Consider the following 26,234-nt stretch of genomic DNA (forward strand, 5'->3'; position numbering starts at 1 on the left):
TTGGGCGCCTCCCCCCCCCCCCACGCCGTTCTCCCCTTGCCCAGGTCCCTGTGGAGCTGCCTACGTCACCATCTACGTCACCATGTTCTAAGTCAGGCCAGTCCCCGAGGCGGGAAACGCCCCGCGACTGTGACGGGCCGGTGGCCACCGTTCCTCAGTCACTCGGCACACGCTGCTGGCGCGGCCTCTGTCCAGGCGCCCTGCTGCTCGCCAGGGGTGCTCGGGCGAGCGGAGCACCCGCCTTCCCTGACACGCGGTGAGGGGTGCGCAGCGGCTCCGGACACAGTATCAGACAACAGGAAAAGGGCCACGAGGGGCATCGGCACAAAGGAGGCGGGAAGCCGGGGAGCGCTTCGAAAAGGGGGGGCGGTGAACGAGCCGGGTCCAGGAGGGCCACTCGGAGCTGAGCAGACGGAGGTGAGGAGGGAGGTCAAGGGCACCTCACGCGACCAGGCCGGCGAGCCCCACGGCCACGGACCGCCCTGTGGGAGGGAGTCGCGGGGTCGCCGGGTCCGCCCCGCCGCCGCCCGGCCACCGACGGCGTCGCAGGCCCACTCACCGTGAAGAAGTCGCAGAGCGTGACGTGGGGGAAGACCTCGTGAGCTCTGTTCCTCGTGCACTGGCGCTGGCTCTCTCTCCGGAACTCCTGGAGCTTGTCCAGCAGCGGCCCCGTGGGGCAGAGGAAGAGGGCGTACTCCTGGGGGATGGGGTCGTCTAGGGAAGGGTCATCGCAGTGACAATGCAGCCTGCAGCAGAGAACAGGCCGCTTTCACCAAGTGTCGCGACGGAAGAGTCTTCCCTCTCAGGGGCAGGCGTGACGAGAGCGGCTCAGGGTAGCAGGCCGGGCTGAGCCAGCGAGGGCCCCGCACCGTGTAAATGAGCCCTGCGGACGCCTTGCGGGCGAGACGCGCCAAGCGTGCGGCTTCGTGTGGCCACAGAGCAGGTCGCTGGCCACTCAGGCCTCAGACCCAGGTTCGTCTGAGTCCCAAGGCAAAGAACGAGAAATTGAGGAGGAGAAAGGCAGCAGCGAAACTCGCGGCCTGGTCTTCAATGCCCGTGGTGCTCCAGCCACCTCCTGAGCGCTGAAAAACTTGCGCGGAAAAAAACTCACGTTTCAACTTGACCTCAAACTTCAAACTAAACGTGAGAACAAAACCCACAAAGAACGAGACAAAATTTAGGTGGCTCTCATGTTTTCTTTCAATTCAGAAAGTTGTTTTAAACATAGGGGAAAGTGATACACAACCCCAAATTCAAGTTCATTGTCACTAATAATAAAAACGGTAATTAAAACAACCACGTTTCTCATCTGCCGAATGACCAGAATATTTTTCAAAGGATGACAGTTACAGTCAATGGTGTCAAACCTGCAGCGAGACTCATGGACGAACCCGGGCAGTCCTTACACGAAGCCATTCGCCAGCACGCGCCAAGCGCCTTGAACCTCACGGTCCGTTCGAACTAATAATTCTACGTCCAGAACCACAAACAAAGGAAAAAGCAAGAAGTGCAGAAAAAACTGCATGCAAAAAAATATTTATCGTAGGGTTATTTATAATAGGGAAGAAGGAAAAAACGAGATAAATGATAGCAAATTACTTACCCATTGGTTAGAAACTACGATTTCGAAAAATGTCTAATGACTCAGGGACGTGGCTCATGAGATAACAGTGTTTAGAAAGCAGCAGAAACCACATAGGAAAACCTTAGTTCTGCGCGAATCCATTCTCCCTGAGAACGTGAACACCAGCAATCGAGGAAGGTGCCCCCCCCCCCCGTCCTGGCGGCACCCCCAGAGGCGCACTTCCTCCAGACGATCGAATGACGAGCTCGTAGACAGCACCGGTGAGTTTTACGGAAATCGCAAGCCATCGGCCGAATGAGTCTGCGACCTGCACTTTTTAGTCACGAGCGCCCCGTGTGGACACACACACGTGGCCAGCCTCGGGCCGTGTAACGCCCTGCCACGCACACACATGTACCACCCACGGCGCTGGTGTGCACTGGAACTGCTTTTTTCTCTCACACTGTAATTAAGGGTCTTTTTTTTAGGCCTTTTGTGTTTCTCTGACCTGCCAGGGCAGGCGGCCTCACACGCTTTCGGTGTTGACGGACACCTCAGATTGCCGTGACCACACCCGCCCCCCCTCACCCACATTGGAAGGTGCCTGTGTTTAATGGCATCTCGACTTCTACCTCCCGGTCATCAGGGAAATTGGGCCCCTCTCGGCCGAGTCCAGGGGACCCTGCTGTCGCCCTGATCCTCGTTGCGACTTCCTGTCTCCTTGGCTGAGCCATAACTAACAGCCCTCGCGGTGGCGGGCTTGGCTTCTGATTCAAACTCGCGTGACTGGGAGCTGGCCTCGCCCGGGGACCCTGCGTCCCTTCTGTCCTGCATGCTCTGCAGTTGGCCTCGAGTCCTGGAGGGCGAAGGGCGTCCCCCGAGGACAAGCTGGACACGAAGACGCACCGTTAGCATCCGCCGCCCTGCTCTGCGGAGGGCGCCCCAGCCCGCGGGGCCGGCCTTGCTGTGCGATCTCACGCGGCCCGGCCGCTCTGGGGCCGAGCCAGAGGGCGCTCTCTGCCCGGGGCATGACGGTGGCGTCAAGGCGCGTTCGGGGGACTGGGTTTCAGAGAGCCAGGAGCCATCTGCAGATTTCCGGAGCTGACGACCGTGGCCCAGAGCTGTGGGCTGCGTGTAGTCGCGCTGCTGGGCCGTGCGGAGGCTCCTGGAACCACAGCTCCGCACCCGGCGCCCCAGCCGCCCGGCCCCCCTCGAGGTGCGCTGTGCCCATGCGTTAGGGGGGCGTTTGCGACCCCTGTGAATTCTCCCCCCGATGGGACGCCCCGAGAGAGTGGCGACCTCTACATCAGCAAAAAGGACTCTTCCCTAGTCTCTCAACAGATTACATGAACTTTTTTCTCCTCTCGCAGTCATACTTGGATTAAATCATAGATTTAAGTGAGAAAAGCCTCGTTCCAAGTGCTTTCTCTTTTGCTTTCTATTTTAAATGTGGGCTCTCTGTTCCTTTCGCTCGGTGCCGGGGTACAGGCGTGGAGGCGGCCCCCGCTCTGTGCAGCCCGGATGGTGCTGGGCGCCTCCCGGGGTCCGCACTCCAGCGTCCTTGGGCGCACGGCCCCCAGACCCGCGAGACCGCCCCACTCACCAGTCTGCAGCCACTTCCGCCGTCTTTCTTCCGGTGGCCGCCAGCGCCTTCAGCCTGTGGGGACACGGGGTGCCAGGAGCATTCAGAACCCCGCCTTCCATTCTTTGGGACAGGACGCGGGACGGGGGACGGGGGCAGCCCTGGCACACGGCGGACCCTCGGGGCCCCCACGAGGGGCTGGGCCGCTATGCTTCATGGCTGGACGCGGCCCCCCGGCCTCTGTTCTCCGTGGCCTCCCTGTGGCCTCAAAAGCCAGACCTGCTCCTGCTCCCCACCGACGTGCGTCAGACGCTCCCTCCTCCCGCCCTTGGCACGGAGTCCAGGGCTTGTGCCCCGAGGTCCCCCACACCTGCCGTCCTGTCTCCCCTGGCCGCCCCCGGGCCGGGTCCGTGAGGGGCCGTAACCCAGGCCTGCCTCGTGCCTCTTGCCAACCCGGGCTGTGCGCCCACGCGCCCATGGGTCCTCCGGCTCAGCTCACACGTTCCTCCTCTGGACTCCGTCTCCAGACCACCCACTGTGGGGGGACGTGTGGCCCCCTGCACTTCCCCGTCGCCCACGTGGTCACCATGTCCGTTTGCCTCCCTACAGGACCGGGGGTCCCTGCGCCCTACTCGTCACCGTGACGGGTGTGCATTGACTTGCACTGAACCGGACGGGACCGCACAGGGCAGCATGGCACGTGGCTGAGGGGGTCCGCTCAGGAGCTCAGCCCGCACGGCTGGAGGCGAGGCGGGACCCGGTGCCGCCTGCGAGGACTTTGTGGGCGGCCTCGGCGTGGAGCCTTCCCCGGGGCGCCCGGCCTAAGAGGACCTTTAAAGCATGCTTAAATTAGGGGGGCCTCTGAGTGTGCGAACACCCTACGGCGTCAGCACTGCGGTGGAGTGTGGGCTTCAGGGGCGTATTACACAGCGGGGCTCGGCCCTGCCCTCCCCGGCCTCAGCGTCCCCATCTGCACGGGGCAGCAGGCGCCCAGGGCGGGGCCGGCCCACGGCGAGCGCTCTGCTCACGCTACGACCGATGCCTGTTTCACAGGCCCCAGCTGATCATAATCGTAAGGTGAGGACTGGGCCTGAGGCATCATTTCGGTGGATGCTGTGACTCAGCATCGGGGTCACACTGCTTTTGGAGCTTTCTCCCTGCTCGAACGGGGCAGGTCCCGCGGTTAAAACGTTCTACGTGGGGCCGTCTCCCTTGGGTAAGGAGAATCTGGCTAACTCTGTCTCTGTAGTTACCTAACCATTCTGTTTCATTATCAGACCTTCAAGAGATTTTCCCTAAGGGCCAGGGGTTTACCCCCATCCCGACAGGTCCCAGCCCCGGAGACCCCCCGGGCTGCGGGGCCTTTCACGTTGGCGGTTGAAATGTCATCTCGGAGTCACTGAGCTGCCTACAGAGAGGGTTCAACTAGGCCCCAACTCTTCCAAACCCCGAGACACAGGGGCCCCGCAGTAACACCTGGCTTCCCATGTTCCGAGGTTTCAGGGTCCCCCCTCAGCCAGCAGGCAGGGTTCGTCTGTAAAAGGCAAAGACCCCGTCGCTTGTGAAAAGCCGGAGTGGGGCTTATTTCGTGACCGCATCTGGCCCTGCAAGGTGCACGACTTCCACAGGAAGTGAGAGCTCCTGCAGCCGGCAGCTCCGCGGCCGGCCGGGACCCCAGCGGGGTCGGGCCCGGGCTGGCACGCGCCCGGGCAGTACTCACGCGGTGTGCACGGGGAAGCCCATCCCCAGCAGGGGGTCCAGGAGCGAGGCGGCGCTGCGGCCCTTGAGCTTGCTGTTGACCTTCGCGTAGACCTGGGTCTCCCCGGCTGCCATCTCTTCCTGCCTCGCTCTGAAGTGAGCAGATAACCAGGGAGGAGGGAGACGCAGGAGGGGCCGAGGCTGCTAAGAAAAACCTCAAGCCTTTTTTTTTTTTTTTATCTTTCTGACAAAAGTTGATATCCTGTTTGCATGAGATATTGGTTTTCAGAATTCTTTTTGTGGGGTGCTTGGGTGCAGCATCTAGCAACCCCGTTTGGGGTTCAGAGGTGCAGGCCAGTCCCTGTGTGGGATCAGCCTTTGCTCTGACATGGGGTGGGTTTGGGAGGAGCAGGGGCGGGGTTCGCCCCCGGTCCTGCCAGCCGCAGAGCCCCGCACGAGCCCGGATCTTCGTCCCCTTATCTGCAGGGAAGACATGACACTACTACATCCACCTTCTATGTTCACACTAACGTGTCTGCTTCTTTCGGTTACTCACGGACTCCTCAGATTTGGGAACCCTTTAAATAATGTGAGGTTGCCGAGCCACGCACATGTGCGCAGCTCCGCGGGTGTTCATAAAGCGAGCACTCACACACAGCAGTGCAACGGTCGTCCTCAACGGGGGGGAGTCCTGGTCCCTGTCCCAGGGGCTGCTGGCCATGTCTGGTTGTCACAGCCGGAGGAGGGGGTGTTCGTCGCTGGCGTCCAGGGGTGGAGCTCGGGGATGGGGGTGCACACGGAGAAAGAGGGCTCAGCCTCGCGCACCAGCAGCGTCCGTGCTGGGACATGGCGCCCTGGAACTTGACCAGAACCACAGAAGCTGCCGTGCCCACACCCCCTCCAGACTCCTAGCGATCTCCCCCGTGCCCGGGAACGGGAACCACTAGGCTCACTGGTACCTCAGCTTAGCCTATTTCTTGACCCTTATGTAAATAGAACTGCGTCTGGCTTCTTTTGTCCAAAATCCCGTGAGCGACATTAATTCACCTCACGCCTGCCGCCGCGGTTCGCGAGCTGCCTCGTCGCGTAGCGTTCGATGTCGCGAAGGCACCAGGGAGGAGGTATCTCTCATTTCTCAGCCGATTCGCTGCTGTGGACGGTCTCGTCCGCGTCCTCTGGTGCCCGCGAGCGCCTTTCTGTTAGGGACGCAGGCAGGAGTGGGGTGTCGGGTCACGGGATAAGCGCGCGTTTCGTTAGAGGCCGCCACCTGTTTCCGCGAAGCGGTCGTCGATCTGCCCGCTCGCCAGCAGGGGGCGAGCGCCCGGGGTGCGCTCCTCCGGGTCCGCGCTGCTGCGCCCTCAGTCCTCCGGGCGTCGCCAGCCGGGCGGGCGCGCCGGTACCTCGCTCTGCTGCCAGCTGGCACTGCCCCGGCCGGCAGCGACGCTCAGCACCATGGGACAGGCTCTCGGCCACTTACATAACCCCTTCGGGGCGGGCCCTCCGCACATCCTTGGCCTTTTCAAAATGGCATTGTTTGGTTTTTCTTATCGATTCGTGAGAAAACTCTGGAGAGTCGTCTTCTGCGGGATGCACTTAACGGTCATGATTTCTTGCAGGCCGTGCCCCGCCTTTCTAAGCTCTTGGTAATAATGTCTTTGGGCGAAACGAAATTTCTCAGTATGAATGAAAGTTAATTCGCCAGTCTTTCACGGTGAGAACGTTCTGTGCCCAGTTCAAGCGATCATTCACTGCTAACCCAGCGCCGATGAGGGCAGCCTCCCGCGGCTTCTTCCGGAAGCTTCGCCGCTTCTGCACGCAGCCCCGTGATCCATCTGCGTTAGTTCTGGGGTGGCGCGAGGGAGGGGTAAAGCCTCACGCATCTCCCCACACCTTCACCCATTGCACAGACCTTCCTCGGCCCCGCCCATCATGGTAGCGCTTGTTATAAATCAGGCGGCTGTATATGTATCAGTCCGTTTCTGACTCTATTACGTTCTCTCGCTTGATTTGTTCGTTTTTGTGTCCATACTGCACTGTTTTCATGACTACCGTGCTCCGCCCTCTGATTCTGTCTTTTTCAGGATTGTCCTGGCTCCTCTGGGCCCCCTGCATTTTCGTGTAAACATGATAGTCGGGGCGTCATGGTGCGCCGCTGGAGAGCAGGGGAGGAGCCCCATGTGTGGATTCTCAGCAAAGGGGCCAGGGTAATTCGGTAGCGGCACGAGTAATAATTTTAACAAACGGTCCCGGAGAACCGCAGGCTGATGGGGGAAGGGTATGAACCGCAACCTTTACCTCACAACACGCACAAAAATGAACGTGCTGCGGACCTAATGTAAAAGCTAAAATTTCTGAAGGAGAGACTCTTTGGTATGTTGGACTCTGTGAAGCTTTCTTAGGATGTAAAAAGCATGAATCGTAAAAGAATAAAATTCATAAATTGGATTTCATCAAAATTGACAACTTTCGCTCTTTGAAAGATACCATTAGGAAAATAAAAATGCAAGTCACAGATCGGGAGAAAAATACCAGTCTACATACGCCTGACAGAGGGCTGTAGCCAGCACGTCCTGAACGTAATATAACATAGTGTATACATGCATCTATCGTGTGCGCGCACATTCTTATAATCAGCAATCGGAAAACAATCCAGTTTGAAAATGAGAAAAGACCCAATTAGACAATTGACAATAGAAGACACATGAATGGCCACAGAGGATGTGAAAAGATATTCAGCACGATCAGTCATCGGCGTCGGTTGAAACCACAATGTGACACCACAACACACTTACTAGGACAGCTGAAATCGGAAGGGCTGACGATACCAAGCGCGGAGCAGACGGCGGAACAGCTGGGACGCCCACGCATCGGGGCGGGACGCACAGGGCGCGGCCGTGGGCGGCGGGGACGCGCAGCGCCCAGCCACTCCGGAGGACATTTTGATCTTTCTTCTAAAGTTCAACAGATGTCTTCTATATGGCCGATCCACTCTTCACTGTCTACGAAGGAGAAATGAAGATGCATGGCCACACGGAGACGTGCGCGTGCGCGAGCACACAAAGAGAGGCGTGCGCGTGCGCGAGCACATAGAGAGAGGCGTGCACGCGCGCGAGCACACAGGAGACGTGCGCGTGCGCGAGCACACAAAGAGAGGCGTGCGCGTGCGCGAGCACATAGAGGCGTGCACGCGCGCGAGCACACAGAGAGAGAGGCGTGCGCGAGCACACAGAGAGAGGCGGACATGTGTACGCCTGCCCATGGTGGCATTATTCACAGCAGAGCCAAACCTGGAAGAACCCAAATGTTCCCCCACCAGCGGATGGACGCACAAATTACGGATATTAAATGAATGAATAACATTTGCCAGAAAAAGAAACACACTGCCGATTCCTGCAACGACATGTGTGAATTAAAAAAACATGATGTTGACTGAAAGAAGCCAGACACGAGATCGTCCATACTGTATAATTTCATTTAAATGACATTCTACACAAGGCGAAGCTGATCTGTGGAGACAGGGGGCAGGTGAGCGGCTGCCCGAGGCTGGGGTCCGAGGGGGTTTGGGGGCGGGGCGACCCCCAAACTCTAGGCTTGGTGGTGACCATGTGAGAGCAGGTATTTGCGACTAACGGGTGCATTCTAGAGTGTGAAAATTAGACGTTAATAAGATCGATTTAGAAAAGGAAAACTAGGTCAATAAAAAGCGGCTTGATAATTTCTCCACCAATAAAAAATCCAAAAAGCCTGCTGGGGTTTTATTTGGCGTTATGATGAATCTACAGATCAATTTAACCGAGTCTTCCTATCCATGAACATGGCGTAGCTCTCTATTTATCTTAATAATGCCTCACAGTTCTCAGTGTCTCTTACTTCCATCATCAAGTCTATTTCCATGTGTTGTATGTTTTTGATGCTGTTGTTTAAAAATAATTTCTACTTCCATTTGTTTGTTGCCAGTATAGAAATACAATTCACTTTTACAGATTGACAGTATATCCAAAAATCTGGCCCAGATCCCTTATGGATTCTAATACTTCGTAGATTCTTTTGGATTTCCTATGCAATCTTCAAATAGTGACAGTTTTCCCCTCCCCCGCTAAGATTCGCAAACTGCATTTCCTCTCGCCATGTCCCAGCAAAGACCCCAGAGCCACGTGGAGTAACGGTGCTGTCTCGGCATTAAGGAAATCCCTTTTCACTCCTAGTTTATTTACTGAGGTGTTTTCAAAAATCCATTAACAGCTCTTGGGTCTATCAAATGCTTTCTCTGCCTCTGTTGAGATGATCGTATTGTTTTCCTGCTTTAGTCAGTGAATGAGGTAATGGACACCAACCTACTTCTGCATGTTAAATCGGCCTTGCTCTCCTACCATAAACCTCCTCGGTTGTAGTTTATTGTCCTTGTTATGCATTGCTAGACCCGATTTGCAAACACTTTCTTTGGAATTTTTGCATTGACGTTTGTAGATGAGCTTAGCCTGTTGTTTTTACCCGTCTTGCAATTTCCTTGTGAGGTTTTGGTGGCCGTGGGGTGACCCGCTCCCTCTGATTGTCCTGCGGACTTTCTTGGTCTTGGCGCTGAAAGTCCCCACCCCCTGGAAGTCTCTGGGTCTCTGGCAAATGCCGCCCCCCGCCCCCCCCCCCCGGGCCAGCATCACCGTGGCCTCGTATGTGAGCTAGGAAGCATCTCCTCTAAGCTCGTTTACAAACACCGAAGCAAACATTTGTAAGATTGATGTGATTTCTCTTTTAAATGTTTGAAATAATTTACTAGTAGAATCATCCGGGCCTAGAATTTTCTTTTTTCAGAGGTTTTAAATTACGAATTTAATTTATTTAACAGATATAGGGGTATTCTCATTTTCTCCATTTTATTAAATTGTTTTGCAAAGAATTTGACCGTTTTATCTAAGTTGTTGAATTTCCCGGCATAGAGTTGCCATTACGTACTTTTCTATGTAGAGGTCTTGCAGTATTTACTAGATTATTCTCGGGTGTTGGAACTTTTTTGATGCCACTGTAAATTATATGTTTTTAAAATTTTATGTTTGTATTCTTTGTTGCTGGTGAATCAAAACACTACTGATTTTACATTGAACTTATACCCCAAAGTCTCCCTCAACTTACTTATCACTTCTAATGATTTATCTTTAGAATTCTGAAGATATTCTATACCTAATAATAATCGTGTCTATGAATGATAGCTTTATTTATTACCAATACATAGTCTTTTCTTTTAAAAGTTTTTTCCTTTCTTTTTCCTTTTTATTTTCTTCTATTTTATTTTCTATTTTTTCCTCTTATTTTTTCTTCTTTGTTTCTTCTTTTTTGGTTTCCTTGCCCTGGCTTTGACTCCACGCACTGACTAGACATGATATATATCTCTATATTTCATCTCCTTGTATTGCTCTCCACTTCAGAGGAAAAGGCTTTAATATTTCACCTTTAAATGTAAGTCAATTATGTTTTAAAATATCTTTTTTCTTTGAGGATTCAAAGGATGAAATAATTATATAATCAAATGAATTATATATCTTAACTTTGAAAATCTGAGAACAGACAAAGCTTGTTACTCAGAGGGGAAAAATAGATTCAGGGTCTAACATGTAGGATCTGCTGAGATATATTTTTCTCTTCTAAATAACAAACTACTTTTTGAGCAATTGTGCTTATAATGTATTAAAATGTAAATTTCTCTCTTGCTCTTTTTTAAAAATCTGAATTGCCTAAGTCGGAAAATGCTCGTCCAGCTTAACGCTTTTTCTTAGCTTGATGAGTTATCTTCGGAGGCCAACAGGGAAAATACTAAAGCTTCTGACCTGCAGTTTCTCCTGTGACCGACCCCGAAGCCTCCCTTTACTCGCTAAGAGATCACGGAGGGGACGCACGCGCACACCCCACCTGGACCTCTGGGCAGGATGTGCCCCCCAAACCCCCAAACCCCCAAACCACGGCCCCTTAAGACACCGGCTCTGGCTCGGTGAATATCAGCCCGAGGTCAGCCGATTTCTGCGTCTGAGGAATTTCGTTTTGAGCTCGATGGAGTTGATTGTAGGCGAACTTTCCGAGAGGCGACTTTATGGTGGTGGACAGTCGGCCTTTCTCACGGGTCCCTCCCCCAGGCTGGCCCTCACCTCTGACCTCGTGTAACACACAAGCCAACATGTCGGCACGTCTTAACACGCATCTTGTCTTCCTGCCTGTCTGCACGGCGTGGTCGGTCCGCCTCGGTTCACGATCAGCTTGTCCGTGCACGCGGAGCCCCATTGCACACCCACCGTGCACACGGACCCCATTGCACACCCACCGCTATGCCAGGCGCTGTGAGGAAACCTCTGGACAACCTCCCTTAAGAGCCGCACTCCGGCTGGGAGCACCACCTGCCACTCAGGAAGAAGCAGAGAGATTAAGCTCTGAGTGTCCCGTCACTGTCTTTGGGGGCGAGCACTTGTTCGGGGGGTGCAGAGAGTGCTCAGGAAAGGAGCACGAGCTTGAAGGATCATCCGTGTCAAACCCCAGGGCGTCGGCAAAGGCTGGGCAGGTGCTGGCAGGCGGAAAGGGGTGGCTGAATCAAACCGTGACTGGCTGAATGTGTCTCTTTGGCTACCGGTGCCGTCAGCAGATCCGCCAGCTCCACCTTCAAAACAACCCCAAACCGAGACCTCGACCCTCCCCTGCACCACAAGCACCCCGGTCCGGTCGGGCCATGGTGGCAGCAGTTTCCGGGAGCCTCGCCCCCCCGGGGTTTTGAGGCCCCCGGCCCCACTCCTGCAGCCGCTGCACACTGCACACACTCTGACGTGGCCCCGCGTGGCTGCTCCGTGGTCCTCCGGCACACAGAAATCAAACCAGCATCCCGCCCCTGGCCTGGACCCCGCGATCCGCCCGGTCGCCTCTCTGGGCACATGGGCTTTCTGGGGGTTCCTTTCACACCCCAGCTCATCTTGTCTGGGTCTTTGGCATTAATGGTACCCTGGTCGGAATAACCTCCCCTCAGCCCACGAGAGCCGCTCCATCCCATGATCGGGGTCTCACCTGAGACATCGCTTCTCCCTAGAGGCCTTCCTCCACCACGTGGCCCATCTCTCTCTCGGCCTCTCCCAGCCTCAGCCCCTCCTAGCATTTGTCACCACCTGAGGCCACAGGTGAATGCTCTGTTCCCTCCGCCATCTGCTCTGAGTCTTGAGGCCTGGCTCATGACAGACGGCCCATAAATATTTGCTGAACAAACAAATGCACGATTCGCACCCACTGGCCTGCTGAAGGGGCTCTCGGTCCCCTGGCACATTGGGGACAGGGCAGTGCTCTCAGGGAAAGCTGTGTGGTGTGCAGAAACCCCTGGGGACAAAGAGGCCCCTGCAGACGGAGTGTGCATTGTCTCCGTGGAGCCCCGGCTGTGGGAACACTGCAGGGTCCCTCCCCGTCACTTGTCTTCAGAGCAGCTGCAATCTAAGCTTGGGCTCAGTCACATGGGGGGACAGAAACCCCCCACCAAAGCGTTTTACCTGCCCTTTTGGTGGTTTTCCTCAGCACGGGGCACTACCTGCTAGTGCCTGTGTGTCTAAGCCTCTCTTGTGTGACGTTTCGGCAAGGGTTTGCCTTCCTTACTCCCTGATTAAAGGAAGCCACGTTTTCTCCTCCCATCCTGCCAACGGCTACCCGATAGCCGCCGGCAGGTTGGGTTACACGGCGCCCATGATAACGCCGCTCGCTGTGACGACTGGGTCGACGAGGCCGGGCGACCTGGTGGAAACATTTCCGATTGGCAGCCCGCTCACCTCCATGCCCGCTTTTATGATGAAAAAAGGAACTATTTCTGCTTTTAACGATGGCGGCTCCCGAAATGGTAAGCAGAGTGGGCAGCGGGAGGGAAGACACTTGCCGTGGGTGACTCCTCATCGTTCCTCGATGCTGTGAAGCCTGTGACGCTGGCCTGTTTGGGAAGGGACCTCCTCGCCGGGGTCCAGTGTTTCGGGAGTGTTTTGGCATTGGCGGTTATCCTCGTTGTAAAGTTAAGCTGTGTGATCTGCCTCCTGCTGATAGGAACCAACCGCTGTCAGCAAGAATCGGTCAAGAATGCTGGATGTGGCTGTATTAGTTTTCTAAGATATTCTTCAAAGCTATTCTTGTGATGGAAATGAAATATTTTTAGCGCATAACTCTTGCTTAGCACGCAACGGCAGGAAAACGAAGTTTGTCTTAAAAGGCTCAATAGTTCCCTTAGAATTTCAAACACCATGATGAGTAAACAGAAAGACAATAAGCAGGTGCTCCAAGTACCTGCGTTTCTGAGCCCGTTGGGACCCCTGAGCCCCAGAGAAGTCGTGCCTGGTGCCGGGGAGGGCAAACGGAGTTAGCTGGGACTGTCACCCTTCCCCTGCTCCCTCCGCCCCGCGTAGTGTTACTGGGACCGGCTTCCAGGGGCTCCGGCTCTGGGCCTTGGCCTTGCGATTGTGGAAACTCTCTCGGAGGACACAGAGCCCCTGTGTAGCCTTGGCGCCCGCCGGCAGTCCCTGGCCGCTCCTCCCTCCAGCAGGGTGGGGGCTGGGTACCTGAGGGCCGGGAGAGGACGCTTTCATTCTTAATTGGGTCACGCCTAGGAGAGCCAGGAAAGAGGTGTGTTTACGGGAAGCTACAAACACTGTGGGCGAGTGTCCCCTGCCTGGCATTTTGGGGGCGTGGACCTTATGTGAGTATTGAGTAGGGCACCGGTATCACATGCCCGGGCAGAGGGTCGTGTTTGTGTGGGGCAAACGGCAATGATCGGAAGAGAAGGAACGCGCTTTGAATGTAATTCATCTTCTGAAAGACAGTGATGCGGTAACTTCTAAACAGTAAAACGACGTGTCTGTGAAGATGTGTCCTCAGTTGATTTTAAGATAGATCAGACATTGGGAAAGCCATTAGTTTAGCAGAATTAAGTTCATTGTTTTTCATTAACTCTAGAAGTTTCTCTGTTATCTGCTGTGGCTCCAAAAACAATGCGTTCTCACAGGAAGAATAGTTCTGGTGAATCGGTATTGAATTCGCATTACGTGGATTGTCAGATTTCAAAGATTTCACATGACAAAGATGCATTTGATTCTGACACTATAAATAGGGCCGTAAACTGCTTTCTGTTCTTCCTGGCGAAGGAGGCGGAGGCAGACCTCAGAGGCCCTGAGATCGTCACCATGGGGGAGAATGACCCGCCCGCGGCCGAAGCCCCCTTCTCCTTCAGATCGCTCTTTGGCCTTGACGATTTGAAGATAAGTCCTGTTGCTCCAGGTAGGTGGAACCAGGTGTGGTTTCCAGCCCCCCCCCACCCCCCATCTAGACGACAAATGGGGCCTAGTGTCCCTCTGGAGAAATAGCTCACGAGAAGCCGTCACACTCATAAACCGCACGCCTGTGACCCCCTGCCTCAGAATCCAGCAGACCAGGGGCATCAGAGGGGTCCTTTTATTTGGCCCTGTGGCGACTCCCTGGACATAGATGCTTCTATTCTCTGGATGGAAGTTTCTGGAAGTTGAGGCTCCAACAGCCCCTGGGAGTTAAGGGTCAGATCCTGGCTGGGAAGTCTCTGAGCCCTCCAGGAAGACCCGAGAATCTATGTTTACCAGCCTTTCCAGAAAACCTAAAATAAGCCAGACGGCACCGAAGGTATTAGATGCCTAGACTAAAACCCAGGAGTAGGTGACGGAGCTGCTCCCAGCATCCAAGGAGGGAAAGCGAGTTTCGTAAACAGGTCACAGACACTCGGAGGAACGGTGACTCCGCAATGCCTGTGAACTCGGATCTTTGGGCGAGTCTGCCAGTTCGTCAAGGTGAGCCGTGGCTCACCGGTCCCGGAGGCAGTCGGAGCCCGGGAGAGGGACACCCGGGGCTCTAGCTGAGGTTCCAGGAAGTGTGGAGGAGGGGGGCCCTCATGAGTCCTTCTCCACCACCTGGACAGTTGCGGTGCTGGTGGGGGGTGTGGAGGCGGGAGCAGAGGTTTCGAGTAAAAGAAAAGACACACAATTTAAAAACGTGACCCCGAAATCGACATAAATGTGAACTTTACAAGTACCCGGCAGCCGCCTGATCCGCCAGATTCCCCCGCGGTCGCGTGTGCGTTCGCGCTCTGCCGGTCTCTCCCGGCCGTGCGTTCTCTCCCGCTGCAGACGGAGGCCGGGGCCTTACAGATAGAGGCGGCGTTTTCCCGTGTGCCACTTGGTCGTTACAAATGTGTCTCTTATGGCATTGCCACATTCCAGCAAGCAGACGCGTAATTTACGTAGCCATTTAATCATCTGACGTATCATCGTTGCTAATATTGTTAATATGATCACATGAACACGAATGGTGCCATACGCACCCCTCTCTGCGAATTTTCGATGATTTCTTCGTGATTAATTCTTAGTCGTGGGAAGGAACGAGAGCTTTCTAAAACGTTTCTTTTTAAATAAAACAATGTATTGTTTATCACAGAAATTTATAAAATAGAATCAAAAAGATTTTTAAAAATTGCCCACGATTTTACCATTACCTAGAGATAACCCTATCGGCACTTTATATGGGGTTTCTTGCCTTTTTCTTATCAATGTATCTACAATTCCCTTTGGAATGGACTATTTTGAAGCTTTTCTATTTAACGTAACGATATCATGTTCATCTTTTCATGGCATTAGATAATTAAATATTCTTCACAGGTTGACACACTTCGGCCCAGGGGCCAAATCTGGCCCACTGGCTGTGTTTATAAATAAAGTTTTACTGGAACGCAGACACATCCATGCATTCACACTTGTCTATGACGGCTTCAATGCCATTAGCAGAGCTGAGTAGTTGTGACAGGGACCACACGGCCCACAAAGTTTAAACACGAGCTGTCTTGCCCTTCGTTGACGATGTTTGCTGACCCCCTTTATTGTTTAACTATTCTCTCTGCCATTCGTTGTCACCTGTCCCCTCCGTTGGTCATTTGGGCTGTTTCCTGTGCATCGATATTTTCACGCCGCTCTTCCGAGTCCCCTTGCAGGTAGAAATTTGTGTACGTCTATGATGACATCCTAGGATAAATTCCTGGACGCGGAATTGCTAGGTTAAAAATCCCGTCTGTTTTTAAGCTTTTGGTACGTGGTTCAAATCTGACTCTCCAAAAGTTTACCCGACGCGTATGCCAACTATGAGTGGGGGTCCGTTTCCTTTCACTGTGGGCTGCGGTGGGAATCGTCACAATGGTGACAATGATGATGGTGGTGGTGACGGTGACAACGGTGACAGTGATGATGATGGCGATGGTGACGACGATGGTGACGGTGACAGTGGTGACATGACGATGGTGATGGTGATGACCATGGTGACGGTGGTGACAATGGTGGTGACGGTGATGACCATGGTGACGGTGGTGACGATGGTGATGGTGGTGACAAGGGTGATGGTGGTGACGGTGACGGTGACGTCACTGCGAACTTGCTATGAAGTTATGTCTAATTGGTGATTTTCTCATCGCTGGGAGAGCGGAGGTTCTTTTGTGCTCGTCTGTCATTTGCATTCCTCCTTGGCCGAGACGCTAAGCATCTCGCCCTCAGAGACAGCCCAGGGAGGGAGGGGGCCGCGGCAGCGCCCACGGGGGCCACCGGCACAGACCGTCCACCTGAACAACAATCTTCGACTCTACGGTGTGGCCCCGTTTCTTAAACCCAGCTCAGATAGCGAACAGCTGGAAAGGGGAGAGGTCATTCTTGGGGTTCCTGCCGCTTTCAAGTGTGCGTGCTGGGTGGGCCTCTCAGCAGGGGGCGTTCTTGGTGCAGGCTTCCGAGGGTGACGGAGCATGGCCAGGGGGGTCAGCTCGGCTAACTCGAGACCACACGCTGGTTGCCCTGAGAGGAACTGTTCTCTAACCCTGAGATAAAGCCACCTTCGTTATCATCATCCATCCATCCACCCACCCATTCATTCGTTCATTCTGCTAACACTTACACCAGGCACCAGGCGCCGGGTGCCCAGCACACCTCCGCGAGCGACGCCCTGGCCCGTCCCGGCTGGAGCGAAGAGCTGGCCGTCCGCCTCTCCTTCCTCGCTGTGTCGGTCCGGGTCACGGTCGCGGAGGGCTGTGTGCTGCGTGGATTCCCTTACTTCCCTTCACGCCTTCCCTCCGCTTCTGCTTACTCTTCTCCTCTTCCCAGAGGGTGACGTGGTGGCTTCAGAAGGATGCAGGGACAGGTCCTTGTGGTTCTTCCCCGGGACCGTCTCTGCTCAGTACCTTGGAGCCGGGGCGGAGAGAGGTGGGGCGGTCCCCGTCCTGAGTGATGGTGGGACTCTTGGAAGGTGTCCTCCCCTCTGTCCATCCCAACCTTCCTAATTTTAAGTGAAGACAACATAAGGCACAGATGTTTTTTCAGGATCGATGAGATAATTCGCCGATTCTCGGAAGAGCGAAGGGTGCTGACGGACCTTCTCCCGGTTGTACTTCTGGGGGTCCGAATGCTTTCCCTGTCTCCCTTTCCCCGACCTGCCTGGTTCTTCATTTGAGAACTGGGAAGGGTCTGTGGCTTCACCCTACTCACGAGCTAGCGAGTCCGCCTGCCACGGTTCCGTGGGTGCCGGGAGAAGACGCGAGACTCCCGGGTCAGACGGAAAGGACTTTGTTACTCACAGCACGAGCGCCACACAGACCCTGTTTGCGTCAGTTACCCTTGTCCGCCAAATCCCGTGGAGGTGACGTGCAGCGGGCCAGGTGTGCCTTCCGCACACAGTAGGTCTGCACTACAGCTGAGGAACCCCCAGCTAAGGGAAACGGGAATCTCAGTAACGGGCCACGAACAGACCTGTACAGAATTTTCCCCAAAGGAAGACGTTATGTTTATTAAGCTGGACAGGAAATAAACCTGCCCCTTGCGCTGGAACGAGACACTCCGTCTTCTGAGGCTGTTTGCTCGGCCAACACCTTCTGAAAGACGGAACCAAGGCCATTGGTGTCTCTGTGCACAAGGCTCGTGGGAAATATGAGCCTTGTGCTACGTCATCTGGTGACCCCCTCAGAGGCCCCAGCTTTCCCTCTCCTCAGAGCGCCCCATCTGGCAGGCCACCGTCCTCTGCAGGAAACGTCCTTGTGAGCTGGCGTTCTACTTCCTCTCTGTTAGCTCCCTAGGCCCACGGAAACGAAGTGCCACAACCAGGCAGCTTAAAACAACAGCGGTCACCCTTCCGGAGGCCAGAAGTCCGAAATCAGGGTGTGGGCAGGGCCCCGCGCCCTCTGAAAGCTGCAGGGGACCCATCCACGGCTCTCCCTGGCTCCCGGTGGTTTGCCGGCGAGCTCTGGCGTTCCTCCTCGGCCAGTAGACGTGTCACCCGGTCTCTGCCGTCATCGTCGCCTGGCCTCTCCCTGTGTCTCTCCATGTCGCCTTCTTTCGCTGTGTGTCTGTCTCTGTGTCCACATTTCCCCTCTGCGTGAGGACCAGTCACATGAGGGCCGACCCCGGAAATCCGTCACCTCAGCAAACACGCTATTTCTAAATCAGACGGCAGCCTGAGTGAGGGTCTAGTGGTGAGAACGTCGACACGTCTTTTTTAGGGGTGCAATTCGACCCACAACACCATGATCCCCTAACTCAGGATGGACAGACACGGGCCAGCATCAGAGAGGGTGGGCTGAGCTTCCGGAGAATGCGCCCCTGGCCGGCGCCCTTTCTTTAAGACGCTTTTCTTTGGGCTGAACTGAGGGAAGGGGCAACGAGCAGCCGAACCTTCAGTCCCTCTTTGGCGAAGTTTGCACGCCGCGGTCTTTTGCTCTCCCCCGTGCCTTTCCGTTTCAGATGCGGACGCGGTGGCTGCCCAGATCCTGTCGCTGCTGCCGCTGAAGTTCTTCCCAGTCATCGTCATCGGGGTCATCGCACTGATCTTGGCTCTGGCCATTGGTCTGGGCGGTGAGTACGATTCATTATTTAGTAGGCTCTCGGCTGCCTCTCGGGCTCTTAAACTTTCATGAGCCCCCAGCCTTGACTGTCCCGGACGTGAGGATCTTTTGAGTCTGCCGACTTTGAATTTCATTTACCTGCATGGATGTCAAGCCAGCCAGGGACCCAGAAGGGGCCGTTGGCCAGGCTCGGGGCTTTGTCACCACGCACGCTGCCCAGTGAGAAGTCTCCAAAGGCAGGTGATGAAATAGAAGCCCGAGGGCAGGAGCGGGGAGCAGGCTGGGCGGCCGAGACAAGGGGGCCATTCATGCAAGGCCAAGCCCCTCCTCTCCTTTCAAAGATGGTGCATGTGGCTTTTGAGAAAGTGAGTCGTGTGGATGGTCTCTGATACGGAACAGTTTCTCTTTTCTCTTTCAAACGACCGACCACAGGCCCGTTTAAGTCCCCACCGGCTCGGCCGTGTGGTCCACAGAGCCTTCGCTGGTCGCCCAGAGTGGGAGACCACAGGGCGGGAGGGGTCGGGGAGAGAGCCCTCAGCCAGGCCACCTCGCCCCGCCGGCTGGGCCGGCTAGGCCAGTCCGCCACAGTCACTCTCTCTCTCTTGACCTTGAGCCCTCCAGCCTCTAAATTCATCTTGGTCACGGCTCAAGGCCACTTAGTGGGGCCAAGTGGGGTGCAGCAGCCCCACCCCCTGGAATTTGGGACAGAAACTGGGCTGGGAGACAGAGTCGCGTTTCAGCACAGGCTCGGCCAGGGCCCCGGGGCAGGTGGCCAGCGGCGGGCGCTGCCCGGGCGGGGCCTCCGCCAACACCCGTCCCCTCGGGCCCTCAGTCCACTTCGACTGCTCGGGGAAGTACCGCTGCCGGTCCTCCTTCAAGTGCATCGACCTCACGGCCCGGTGCGATGGGGTCTCCCACTGCAAGGACGGGGAGGACGAGTTCCGATGCGGTAAGACGCGGAGCAGCCAGCCCGGGCGCCGGCCCTTCCCGCCCGCGGATGCCGCGGGCCCGTCAGGGCCTCCCCTGGGGTCCGGCTGGCCTTGCCTCTGGAGCCCCTGGGCGGGCATGAGGGAGGGGTGCCCCGTGAAGCTTGGACTCACTTGGGGAGACCCCGTGAGGGAGAAGGGCGCCCCCGAGTGAGCTCGGGGCCCAGACAGTGACGGGCCCCTGGCGTGGGGGCGCCGCGGCCCAGGAGCAGCCCGGACGGGCCGGGGAGGGGTCCGCGCCGGCTGCAGGGGCGTCTGCGGCCGCCGGCGCTGACGGACGCGGTGCCCGGGCCCCCAGTGCGCGTGAGCGGTCAGCGCGGCGTGCTGCAGGTGTTCACAGATGCGGCCTGGAGGACCATGTGCGCCGACGACTGGAAGGACCACCACGCCAGCGTCGCCTGTGCCCAGCTGGGGTTTCCAAGGTAACGGAAAGGGACTTCCCGTGGTGGGCGGGGCGCGTGCGGGCGAGACGCGTGTGGGCGAGACGCACGCATGCGCCCCGCCCGCGGCCACGCGGCACCTCGCGTCGCGGTGCGCGCACCGGGCCCCGCACGTGAAGCCACCGCCCCGCGGCACGCGGGAAGTGGCATGTTTGGCGTGTCCCCGGGCGCACCCACATGCAAACACGCAGTAAACAGCTTCTGAGCCGAACGAACCCCAAGTTCCCCAGGCCACAGCCCCACCCTGCTGGTCACGCTCCCCAAGGGCCCGGAGAACCCGGTGTGAGAAGTCAGCAGTTCCGTGAAAATGCAGTTATTCAGCAATTGTCCCGCAGCGTGTGGAAGACAGTACAGTGGCGGGGTCAGCGCCTGCCGCTGGCTGTGTGACCTCGTGTGCCGCTGGCTGAGTGACCTCGTGTGCCGCTGGCCGAGTGACCTCGTGTGCCGCTGGCCGTGTGACCTCTTGCAGCGGGTGACACGTCTCCGCCCTGGCTCTGCGCCCTCTGCTCCCCTCCCCGTCCTCTGGTCCCCGACACCTGCCATCTTCCCCGAGAGGCCGCAGTGTCACCCCTCCCTCTCTGCTCATGTTCCTGGGTTCAAAGCAGGAAGGCTTCCGAGTTCCACGTGCCTCGCGGGGCACGAGCGTGGTGACAGGTGGACGTGGCCACGCACCCGCCTGTACCTCAGGAAGCGGGTCAGGCCGTTCAAGCCCCCCTGCTCTGAGCCCGCAGATTGGATGCTGTTATTCTTCGCGCCCGTCTCCGAGGCCAGCGAGGCCTCACGGGCCGGCCAGCCTGCGTCCCCGCACCCCCCCCCTGCTCCCCAGGGGTTCTGGAATCAGCCACGATTCCCGCTCAGCAGTTCACACGCCACACACACACACACACATGCACACACACACACCATATGCACGCCATGCACACACATAGCACACACCACACACACACAGTACATATCACAGCACACACACAATACATACCACGCACACACATGCACACATGGTACATACTACACACCACACACGTAGACACACACTCCACATGTTACATATGCACACACATTGCATTTCACACATGTGCACATGCACGCACACGCACACTGAAAGCTCCCATCAGGACTTACGCCCCCCAGGCCCTTCCTCGGACTCACTGGGCAGCGCCCCCACCCCACCCCCCACCCCACCCTGCCCCGCCCTCCGCTCTACCACTGGAGCCCCGGCCCCGCCCCCAGGCCCCAGGCCCCTCGGTCCTGCAGAAGGACTCCGTCACTGTGCAGGCCTCTGGCGGGCCACTGAGCCAGCTCCTCTGGGGCGTCCGCCCCCCGCCCCCCGGGGCTTTGCTTTCCTCCCGTGTGCGGCTTCGGTTCTAGGATTCGCTTCTATATTTGTTCGTTTGTTTATTCTTCCTGCTCTTTCTGTAAAGTCCTCCCCCGCTCCGTGTCTCCCGCGTCAGACACCCGGGACTAAGGAAGGACAGGCCGTCCGGCGGGCCGCCCGGTTCCAGTCTCAGCGCGCGCGTAGCGGCTCGTGCCCCGGAAGTCAAGGGCGATAACAGCGCCCGCTTTTGAGGGTCCGCACGAGGCTCGAGAGGCCTCGGGCATGCGGAAGCGACCTGGGCACGGCAGCGCCCGTCAGGGTCTGTGCCCGTGGTGGTCACCTCACCTGGGGGCTTCGGCGACCTGTGGGGTTCCGGCCGCAGCAGTCGGGGAGTCCGGCGTTGCCCGCCCCGCGTGCGGCCCGGCCCACCCGCGTCGAGGGCTCCTTCCCGGGAGCGAGCGGCTCTCTCACGCGTGCCCGCCCCAGGGGGGACGAGCAGTGCCGGGCGGGTCGCTGCTGTGGCCTCATTACTTTTCCTCCGAGCTCAGACTCGACTGAACTTGGCCTTTCACGCGGCTGGGCCGGCGTCCCCGCGTGTGAACCAGGCCAGCTGCCTCACGCGCCCGTGCCGTCGGCCCCGCGAGGGGAGGGGGACGTGAGCGTTGGCCACCGCCCCCCACCCCGGCCTCCTCAAACGCTGGGCTTTTCTCACCTTGTGCCTTCTCTGCCATTTCTCCAGACCTGTCTCCTGACGCTTTAAGCGCTGGCTTGCTCTGGGTGTCCCCCGATTTTCTTCCTTCCATGTGTTCGTCTCTCCCCAACGGGAACCCACGCCGGCTCCTGGCAGGCAGGAGAGTCGCCCCCCCCCCCCCCCCGCCTGTCATTCCGGGGCTGCTCGCGCTGGTTTTGGCGCCCGCCCGCAGCACCGCCTGGTTCTGCGTTCTGTGCCCCGCCCCCCCGGGTTTGCTTCAGGCCCAGCGGAGGAATGTGTCAGGGGGCCACCCAACCCCACCAGGAAGTGACCCTGCCACCTGGTGCCCGGAGCCTGTGCTGCGAGGATGGGGCCCTGGGGGGGGAGCGGGGCAGAAGGGGCCACTGTCCCTGACTCTGCCAGGTCGGAGGCGCCTTGACGAATTAGAGAGAGGGAACCATTGGCGGTTTAGGGGGGCACAGTGACATCCCCCCGGTATGATACCTGCGTGCTGCGACTCAGGCACACTGACGGTTTGGGGGCGCAGTGACGCCCCCGATGTCACCCGCGGCTCAGCGTGCGGCCCGCCCCACGCCCGGGGTTCGGCTCGGCATGCGGTCCACCCCACGCCGCGTCTGCGGTGCCGTGTGCTTGCAGTTACGTCGGCTCGGACGCCCTCAGAGTGGACTGGCTCGAGGAGCAGTTCCGAGAGGCCTTCGTTTCCATCAATCACCTCTTGCCGGACGACAAAGTGACCGCTCTGCAGCACTCGGTGTACGTGAGGTAAGTGCCAGGTGGGGCCGCTGTCTGGCTCAAGCTGTCTGTCACCTGCTGCGTCTGTAGAGCTGGGTGCAGCTTCCCCGAGACACAGAGGCACGAGTGTGTTTCCTCCAGGTGCCCGGTGGCACCTGGCTGCCCCGGTTAGATGGGGGGGGGGGGAACGCCGGCTGGCTGCGGGACCCGAGCCTCAAACCAGCAAGCGGCTGGCAGAGAAGGGGGGGCAGGAACGAAGTCGGAGGGAGGAATCGAGAGGGGAGCGCGCGCTTCCGTGTTCGCGAGGCCTTCGATGCGCACCACTGCGTGCCCTGCTTTCCCCAGCGGCTCATGAGGAAGGGGCGACGCGGCGTCCTTATGGGCCAGTCGGGTCCCCGGGGCGCAGAGGGGTCACCTGCCTGGGGAGGGGAGATGCGGGCGGGTGTTGAGTTCTGAGCGTGTTCCCCGCCCGCACGCCCGTTCTCTGCGCTGGGGAGGAGCAGCTGGTCAGCCCGTCCGCCCTGCTGCTGACGGCCACCCCCGACCCGGTGCAGTCCACAGGGACAGCTCGCTTCACTGCTCGCCTGGGGCTCCCACGGCAGGAAACCTCGCGGAGGGGAGGATCCCGAGGAAGGCGGGGCCCGGCTCCCGCTCGCGCGGGGGAGGGGAGGTGCGTGTCCTGTCTCTGCTCCGGGAGGGGTCCTCTCCCAGGTGCGTGTGTCCCAGGCTGCAAGGACATCGAGCTGGCAGAGCCTGCCGTCCGTCGGACGGGCACTCCGTGTCCCCCAGGGGCCGGCGAAGGACAGTGACACACAGACACCAGCACGTGTTTCCGCAGCGCAGCTTGTGGCAAATCTCTTCTCAGGGGCTACACGGAGCTCAGCACTCCGCATCGGCCCGTCACGCGGGCCGTGATTCGCCATCGTCAGCTGCTTCTCCAGCTGCGGTGACTCCGGGCTTGTGGCTTTGTGACACAGACTAAAGTCGTAATCTGTATTTAAGAGGGGGCGGAGAGTTTATTCTTCTCTTACCACACGATGCGATGCGGTGTTTAGAAGTGCCCCTTTCGTGGGCCTCGGGCATTCACTAAGCCCGCCCTCTCTCCACCTCAGGGAGGAGTGCACCTCGGGTCGTGTGGTCACCTTGAAGTGCACAGGTAAGAGTTTTGGGAGTTCGGGGAGAAACAGCCAGAGCGCCCTCACACACTGCTGCCCCTCCCACCTCCAGCCGCCAGGGGTCCCTCCCCCTGGGGACCCCACCTGGCGGAGCGGAGCAGGAGCAGGTCAGCCCTGCCTCGCCTGCCAGGTGGGGTGGCAGCCCAGACTGACTTCTCAGCAGAGCGGCGGACAGGACCACGGCACGTGAGGTCCTGTCACGCCGAGGTGGCTCCAGGGGCCTGACTTCCTCCCCCTCTGCCCCCTCGCTGGGAAAGCGGGCCCAGGCTTCACAGTGCCCCTGGCAGGTGCCCCTGGCGGCAGTGGGGGGAGGTTCCCGCTGCAGAAGCCAGGCAGGTGCACGCACGCCAGCACCTGCGCAGGTGAGGGGGGCCTGCGGAGGGCTCCCCTGCTCCTGCGTGGGGTGTGGGCATTTCAGAGCGGCTGCTGCCAGCATCGGGGTCTTTGCTCTGATAGATTCTTCCCAGTACGCCCCACAACGCTCCTGCCGTCCCACGCCTCGGGGACCTGCCCCGTCCCTCTCCCCTGGCTGTGAGCTCCATTGGGGAGAGGAGAGGTGGGCGGGCTCGGCGCCCAGCGGCTGTTCTCCCCCGGCAGCCTGCGGCCTGAGGACGGGCTACAGCACACGCATCGTGGGCGGGAACATGTCCTCGCTGGCCCAGTGGCCGTGGCAGGCCAGCCTCCAGTTCCAGGGCTACCACCTGTGCGGCGGCTCCGTCATCACGCCCCTGTGGGTCGTCACCGCTGCCCACTGCGTGTACGAGTGAGTACGGGCGGCTACCTTCCGCGGACGCGTGCAGCCTAGGCCGTGCCGAGATGGGACGGGTTTGGGTGGTCAGCGGCGGGCCCAGAAAGCGGGCAAACCAGCCAGATCGCTATGGGTGACGTCCACGGGCAGGGGAACTCCTGCCTTGCCGTGGGCCCATTGCTGTCAGCTGGTACACCTGGGACCTGCAGCTCTTACAGGAAAGGTGGAGGAGGGAGGATGTGCTCGGGCAGGAGGGAACCACCAGTGTGAGGGCCTCGGGCCTCCCTACAGGGGCCTCGTCATTGCTGGGGACAGCGAGTCTCCCCAGAGCGGGCTCTCTCGAGGGAGGTTAGCAGAGAACTGGACCACGGAAAATAGCCCCAGCTCTGCTGGCTTTACCTCCCTCTGTTCTGGCGGCCGTTCGATGGACCATGGGTCCCGAGGGTCCCCTCGCGGTCAGCAAAGTGGAGCTCAGATCTCCGACGCCACGACGTCCCCAGAGGCGCAGGGCATGGGGGCTGAGGGCGATCGGAGCACAGGGCGTGGGAGGGCCGCCGGCTCCCTGGGGCTGGGGCGGGGGCTGGGACTCGCGGGGTCGCGGGGTGAAGTGGTCGGGTCCCCTCGCTTCACCCCTCGGCCTTCTCACCGCAGCCTGTACCTCCCCAAGTCGTGGACCGTCCAGGTGGGCCTCGTCTCCCTGCTGGACAGTCCGGCCCCCTCCCACCTGGTGGAGAAAATCCTCTACCACAGCAAGTACAAGCCAAAGAGGCTGGGCAACGACATCGCGCTCATGAAGCTGGCCGGGCCGCTGTCCTTCAACGGTGCGTCCGCCGCCCCGGCCGCCCCGTCGCCGTCGCCCGTTTCAGGGGCGTCCGTAGCGCTCGTTGCAGCGTCTCGTGCTGGCCGCGTCACGGTCCCCGCCAGACGGTGCCAGCGCCCGAGGCCCTTCTCAGGGGGCACCAGTCGGTTCTCTTCCCAGCGTAGTGGTGATTTTCCTGGTTCTCGGTCAGACGAGAAGTTTTCAGTCGTATTTGGACATTCGGGCCGCTCTGCAGGGAGACGCGGGGTCCTACGCCCGCCCTCGAGTTTCGCAGGCGGTCGCCCCGCTCGGGTTCGCCGGGCAGGTCCCGGCCTGGCTCTGTGGGCCGTGGGTCCGATGCTAATTTTACCTCAGAGCCTTTTGGTCCTACTTGGGTCAACGCGGTTTGTCTGGTGCCACTGGGCTCCCCTCGGTGCCACTTTCTCCTGCTGGTGCCACCTGGAGACGAAAGGGGCTCTCCCGAGCCAGGCCGCCTGGCGCCTCCAGGCGGTGGAGGGGCGTTTCTGGCCTGCGGGGACGAAAAGGCTTTCTCCGTCTGGTGTTGGCTGTGGTGCGGTCCCCCACCAGCCCCGGCATCTCAGTT

The 26,234-nt window shown here is 58.4% G+C and overlaps 2 protein-coding genes across 5 annotated transcripts in view; one reads left to right on the forward strand and one right to left on the reverse strand.

The window, feature by feature from the left end:
- UBASH3A (ubiquitin associated and SH3 domain containing A) overlaps positions 1-5,073 on the reverse strand; it is a 28,198-nt gene extending 23,125 nt beyond the window's left edge. For 3 of the 4 annotated variants that reach the window (XM_036219512.1, XM_036219514.1, XM_036219513.1), the window contains exons 1-3: positions 4,867-5,072; positions 3,168-3,221; positions 560-746 (exon numbers count right to left, since the gene is read on the reverse strand). In XM_036219512.1, coding sequence (XP_036075405.1) covers positions 560-746; positions 3,168-3,221; positions 4,867-4,979 — 354 coding nt within the window. In that variant the 5' untranslated portion in view covers positions 4,980-5,072. Of the gene's footprint in view, positions 1-559; positions 747-3,167; positions 3,222-4,866 lie in introns of all 4 variants that reach the window. The other variant, XM_016143456.2, reaches the window with a different exon arrangement.
- An 8,923-nt stretch (positions 5,074-13,996) lies between these two features.
- Positions 13,997-26,234, forward strand: part of TMPRSS3 (transmembrane serine protease 3) — a 32,134-nt gene continuing 19,896 nt past the window's right edge. The window contains exons 1-8 of the mRNA XM_036219435.1: positions 13,997-14,111; positions 18,623-18,733; positions 19,556-19,672; positions 20,008-20,131; positions 22,813-22,938; positions 24,021-24,064; positions 24,681-24,846; positions 25,483-25,652. Coding sequence (XP_036075328.1) covers positions 14,018-14,111; positions 18,623-18,733; positions 19,556-19,672; positions 20,008-20,131; positions 22,813-22,938; positions 24,021-24,064; positions 24,681-24,846; positions 25,483-25,652 — 952 coding nt within the window. The 5' untranslated portion in view covers positions 13,997-14,017. The remainder of the gene's footprint in view (positions 14,112-18,622; positions 18,734-19,555; positions 19,673-20,007; positions 20,132-22,812; positions 22,939-24,020; positions 24,065-24,680; positions 24,847-25,482; positions 25,653-26,234) is intronic.

This window comes from Rousettus aegyptiacus, unplaced genomic scaffold, assembly GCF_014176215.1.
Source record: "Rousettus aegyptiacus isolate mRouAeg1 unplaced genomic scaffold, mRouAeg1.p scaffold_m13_p_4, whole genome shotgun sequence".
Lineage (NCBI taxonomy): Eukaryota > Metazoa > Chordata > Mammalia > Chiroptera > Pteropodidae > Rousettus > Rousettus aegyptiacus.